The 6,000-nt window shown below is 44.1% G+C and overlaps 1 protein-coding gene across 1 annotated transcript in view; it reads right to left on the bottom strand.

Moving 5' to 3' along the window:
• Positions 1-1,209: 1,209 nt before the first annotated feature.
• Positions 1,210-6,000, bottom strand: part of ACBD6 (acyl-CoA binding domain containing 6) — a 156,393-nt gene continuing 151,602 nt past the window's right edge. The window contains exon 8 of the mRNA XM_056844532.1: positions 1,210-1,473. Coding sequence (XP_056700510.1) covers positions 1,319-1,473 — 155 coding nt within the window. The 3' untranslated portion in view covers positions 1,210-1,318. The remainder of the gene's footprint in view (positions 1,474-6,000) is intronic.

The following is a 6,000-nucleotide window of genomic DNA, read 5'->3' as shown; positions in this document are numbered from 1 at the left end:
GGTGTCTGTTGTGGGGAGGGGAAGGGAAGGTGATTGTAAGCCGGTTTGATTCTCCCTTGAGTGGTAGAGAAAGTTGGCACATAAAAACCAACTCTTCTTCTTCAAATAAATCCAAAGTTGTACACCTGTAACTCCCTCTCCATCCTCTTCTGTATCCTCTATTGTTAATGTTCATTTTCACCTTCCAAAGATGCTTCAGATTTCACAGGCTGTACTTGCGGTTCCCAAAAAGTTTAAGTACTTCTGAAACTGAGGTAGTCAAGCTAGAACTAGAGAGAACTCCTATTTCAATGTTGAATGCAAGAACATATTGCTCTCTGTACAACTAGTCTGATTTCAAACTAGGAGAAGGAACAACTGAGGAAAAAAACTCTTCAACGTGTTTTATCGTGCAAGACAGTACTTTACAACAGAGAAAGAGGGACACACACACAATTGAAATTCCCATCCGTTCTCATAGCGACTGACTTTAGATTCCCTGTTTTGCCATTTCCACCCTCAAGTGGCAATAGAAAAGCCTTCCCACCTTTACATCTTAGAAAACACCCATAATTCCATTTCACAAGTGCGGGGAGTCGATAACAGTGTCACAGTACTCTCTTTTACTGTTTAGTGATTTTTGTCGGGGAAAGAGATCATTTGTACATGGGCTGAACACGCACGGCTGCACACTTTATCTGCCCCTCCCCCCCAGCTACATTTCCCCTTCCCACTAGGTAAATTGCGTTATACCCCCGAAAAAAAGCAAAGAAAAAAAAGCACATTTACTTGGAAAAGCGAACTCTGTGGGGCTTGCTCCTGAGTAGGCACACAGACTGCAGTCTTGATGCGGTTGCTCCTCTCCTCAGCTTCCAGAATCATGATTAAAACTCCACAGCATGCAATACGGGCCCTTACGCAGCACCAGGCCTATAGAAACACGTGATCCATCTAACAGTCTGCCAAACGTGCCTAGCGAACTACTAGAAACTCCAAAACAAAACAAAACAATAAGACTTGTTTTTGCTTCATCCTTGGAACCATTTTGGGGCGGGGGGGCTGGGAGAAGTGTTCCTCAATCACAAGGCAGGATACAATATATGGCTGGAAAAGCTGCATTTGACCTGGTGGGCCGCAAGATGTACAGGCCTGTGCTGCACACGCTCCATCGCCCCATTTCCTCCTCCCAGAACAATATTCTTCCGTCACTGGGTCCCCATCTCCATACATCATGCATACCAAAGAAGATTATTTGGGAGAAGGGCAGGCCTTATTGCAATGTGTGTCTGTTTTAAAAGTCCTGGGCTGGGGGCCATCTGCCCTTCCTTGGCCTTCCGGGCTAAGCATTGCTAGCGGTGTGCTTCTGCAGTATGAAGGTGATTGCTCTGCAGTCCGTCACCTCCTCAGGAAGGTAGCCCTCTGTGTCCCGAACTGTAGGGTCCGCTCCAAACTTCAGCAGCAGCTCCACGATGTCGGAAAACTCACAGGTCGAAGCTAGAGAGAAAAGGGCACAGTGAGCACGGCTGACAATTAAGCAGCAGCTGATTAAGTGACAAGAAAACACAAAAACAGATAGCATGTGAGAGAGCCTGTAAATCCGGACTCTGGCATTTTGTGACTTTTAGGCCATCTTGAAAATGGAACTCTTTCCCCACAAACTACAAAGGCAAACAGTTTGAAAATCAAGCCAAGCTTGGTGGCTGTGGCTCAGTGGTAGAGCATCTGCTTGGCATGCAGAAGGTCCCAGGTTCAATCCCTGGCATCTCCAGTTAAAGGGACTAGGAAGTAGGTGACGTGAAAGACCTCTGCCTGAGACCCCGGAGAGCCGCTGCCAGTCTGAGTAGACAATACTGACTTTGATGGACCAAGGGTCTGAGATTCAGCAGAAGGCAGCTTCGTGTGTTCATGTGTGACAGGGACAGCAGAGGGAAATTCTGCTCAAGAGTGACATTACAGGTTCTCCTGACATGCTAAGAATCATATTTCGGTTTCCTGCAATCTATACGGGACCATGTTTCCACAGTATTTAGCAAGGACTGATTATATATGAAGTAGGAAAAGGATAAAAAGTCTGAATCTTGGAGCAAGAGTCAACTAGCAGAGTCCTGTTTCGGAGATGACTGTACGAGGCCTTTTGCTTTTATCGATAGATACAGAGGCAGAATTACTTTAGAGGTAGCCAGGAAAGCACAGCCTGCTAAAATGAAGGTAAAGGGAAGAGGTGCAAGATATTAAATTTAAATCATAACCTTTCAGAGAAAACATGAGAGCCTGCAACCTTGGCTCTGGCATTTTGTGACTTTTAGGCAATCTTAAAAATGGAATTATTTTGCCAAACCATTAACACAATTTTTCTTAGGCTCACCCTTACGAAAAGACAAATTGTAGGGGAGACATGTCAGGATGTGAGAATATTTCCAGGTAGAACACGAACACGGAATCCTGCACCGGATACCGCTTAGATTTATTATCAATTTTTATCTTATTTTGCGAAAATTTATATGCCACCTTTGGCCTAGTGCTGCTACCACTGCTGATTTTTCCACAGCAGTTGCTTCTTCATGATGCCACAATGAATTGTTTGCAAATAAAGAGGTTATTTTGAGTGGCAGTCTGAACGGCTAACTTTTCTGGCCACTGTACTCATGAAGACCCACAGAGCCAACAGGGATTTAAAACTCTGAGGGGTGTCGTTCAACTTGTCATGGTAAATGCTATACCAATGGCCGAGCTGGCACGCGGAATAGAAAGATGACCACGACCACACAGTGGCACGCAACTGACTTCTCCCACCAGTAAGTCCTGGGCACGGGCAGGCCCGTAGCCAGAAATGTTTTCTTAGGGGGGCAATTTTTTTTGTTAAGGGGGCAATTTAGCACAGTGGAGAGCAGCCCATTATGTGTCTGGACAGAACCACCATGCTTATACTTCTACGTAATTAAGTAAGTCAAGGGGTATATCACACAAAAATGTTTCAGGTTTATTACAAAGATTTATGTGTAGAATATATTGACTACTTTAACAGGTAACGGACAGCACAAATTTTCAAACTGTTCAAGAGTATGCATATGGTCCCTCTGAAGCAATCAGCTCTGGGAAGTGAAAGTTGGTGGGGGACACGGAGAAACAATGAATTAAACTACATAGCCTGAAGCTAGGAACTGTGATGCTGAACTTGAGGTCTCCTCAAAGTAATTAAAAATGTTAGCATACTTAAAACCTACAAAATTTCAAGTCACTGTACTGATATAACAGGAAATGATTTCAAGAGCAACAGTAGTGTAACACCTTTTATTACAACCAGCTAAACAGTCTTAAGTTGTGAGCAACCTTACTTGTAGCGGCGGACTCTGATCTGGAGAACCAGGTTTGACTCCCCACTCCTCCACATGAAGCCAGCTGGGTGACCTTGGGCTAGTCACAGCTCTTAGAGCTCTCTCAGCCCCACCTACCTCACAGGGTGTCTGTTGTGTTTGTTTGTTTAGCTTTAAACAACAGTGCCCACGGTCACCTATTTAAACAACTAGCTGCCTAGCTAAAATTTCATCTCCACTGCATTGAAATAATGTGCATTAACTAACGCATTGTGTGCACCTCCTGGAAGAAATCGCTAAACTTGCATCACTTGGTGCAATTAGCTTAAGAATGTTGGTTTTAAGTGTAGAATTTAAAACCACTATGGATGTCTTACCTTGATTTGGCCTTGAATTGAAAGCAATCGAGAAATGCAGTCTAAAAATGTTAACATTTTTTTCTATATTACTCTGTTAAGATTAGGAAGTTAGACCATTTCTTTTATGATTTTACTCCACTCTGCTGTCCAATAGAGACTAGTGTACTGTTTTCATTTTATCCTAGTAACAACTCTTTGTTGTAAGCTTCAAAGCTGAGAGTTCTGTGTTCAGACCCAATAGACTAGCTGGGAATGGTTATGTATCACAGAGTCAAAGTGTTTACACTGCAACTCAAATTCCAATAACTCTCCCTCTCCCTTCAGGTGATAACTGTGACAGGCAGAAATAGGACAGTTGCACCTTTCCTGGTCAAACACAGATGACTAACTCTGGCCAATTATTTTCTTCCATCATTTACTACTCAGAGGTACACTGTCTCTGAGCATGGAGGTTCCACATCTCTCTCATGACTAGAACCATTTGTAAAATCAAAAAGGTGGAATGGAGAAGGTGTGATGCAGAGCTGATTAAACAGCATGATACAAAACAGATTTCAAGTTGCCCAAAGGGCTACTAGGTTACAAGAACCATCCTGTGAAGTAAGTGAGGCTCAGAATGGTAGAGTAGGGACCCAAACCTGGGTTCAGCACTATAGTTACACACATACTGGCTGGAAGAACAGCCATTACCAGGTTTTCTGTCCCAATAGCTCTTGGTGTAGTATGAAATTTTTTCATGTGGTCTAACCTAGTTTAACGTGCATATTCTTTCTTATACCCTATTTTGTTAAATTTGAGAGTTGGCTTTTATATACCCTAAAACATCTTTCTCTCTGCCTCCCTCACCTTTAAAATTAATATCTATCCTGAAGAAGAGGAAGGAAGTTAAGAAGAAGAATTGGTTTTTATATGCTGACTTCCTCTGCCACTTGAGGAAGAATCAAACCGGCTTACAATCACCTTCCCTTCCCCTCCCCACAACAGACACCCTGTGAGGTAGGTGGGGCTGAGAGAGATTGGGTGGAGAAACACACCGGCCTGTACAGCTGGAGGAGAGGGTGACACTCAACTTCTAGCCTGCCTCCTATAGCAGGAGGAATGCTGATTGGTGGCGCCTGGCACATCTGGGGATGGGGCCTTGCCCTTGCACAAGATCGATGAGGCAGAAAAGAGGGCAACTTGCATCAAATCCTACCAATTGTGGCATACATCACTTAAGCAACTAGGCTGTGACAGGGAAGCTGTGGTGGTGGGAGTCTTTTCTCAGCTGCCATTTTGGCTGCAGTGCCACCCACTGAACTTCTTAAGGGTGGCGGTCAGGTAAATTTAGGGGCTGTTGAGCATGATCATAGAGCAGTCCTCGGGGACCTTTGGCACTGACACTGTGCGGTGGGGCACAGTCACAAAATGGCTGCTTCCTTTTAGTCACACAGTGAAGATCCTCGTGCTGTGGTGAGAAAAAGTTGGTTTTTTATGCCGACTTTCTCTACCTTTTAAGAAGAATCAAACCGACTTACAGCCTCCTTCCCTTTCCCTACAACAGACACCTTGTGAGGTAGGTGAGGCTGAGAGAGTTCAGACAGAGCTGTGACTAGCCCAAGGTCACCCAGCTAGCTTCATGTGGAGTGGGGAAACCAACCTGGTTCACCAGATTAGAGTTCACTGCTCATGTGGAGGAGCGGGGAAACAAACCTGGTTCTCCACATTAGAGTCCACCACTCTGAATCACTTTACCACACTGACACCACATTGGGGACCCCTGTCATACAGAGTAAGGAAGCTCAGCATTACACTGATTGTATTTAAATTCTCTCTCATTCAAGGTTTTACATTCTCATTCTCTGTTCGGCATCTGCCTTTGGCTAGGTACAGGATGTGGATGAACAGATCTGAGTCTGAATTTAGATGAGACAGAAACAATGATGGACTGCAGGTTTTCTTGCATATAAAGTAACTGTGCTGTAGATCCCTCCCATTGTAGTTATACGTAAACAACCCCATTCTTGCAGCTATTCCATGAATCCATCGCATGCCGTTTCAATAACACTGACATTCTCTGAGCGCGCAGTCATATTACAGACTCTGCACTTGTGCAGTTCAGACACTTCAACAACTTAAGTGTTTACAAGCCAACTCTGCACAGACCTAACAGGAAGCTTGCCTACAAGGGAGGAGCAAAAATCAAACAAAACACTAGGCTATGCAAACTAACATTCTATATTGACAAAAATAATCATAGTCACAATAAGGGCTGAACGTACCAATAGAAAGTAATACAAATTGAATGTAGATGCGCCTACCCAACCCCACCAAAGAGGTAGAATTAAACCAAGTCCAACAAGTACGTG

This window comes from Euleptes europaea, chromosome 2 (genome assembly GCF_029931775.1).
Source record: "Euleptes europaea isolate rEulEur1 chromosome 2, rEulEur1.hap1, whole genome shotgun sequence".
NCBI lineage: Eukaryota > Metazoa > Chordata > Lepidosauria > Squamata > Sphaerodactylidae > Euleptes > Euleptes europaea.
This window is presented reverse-complemented; position numbering and strand designations above follow the sequence as displayed.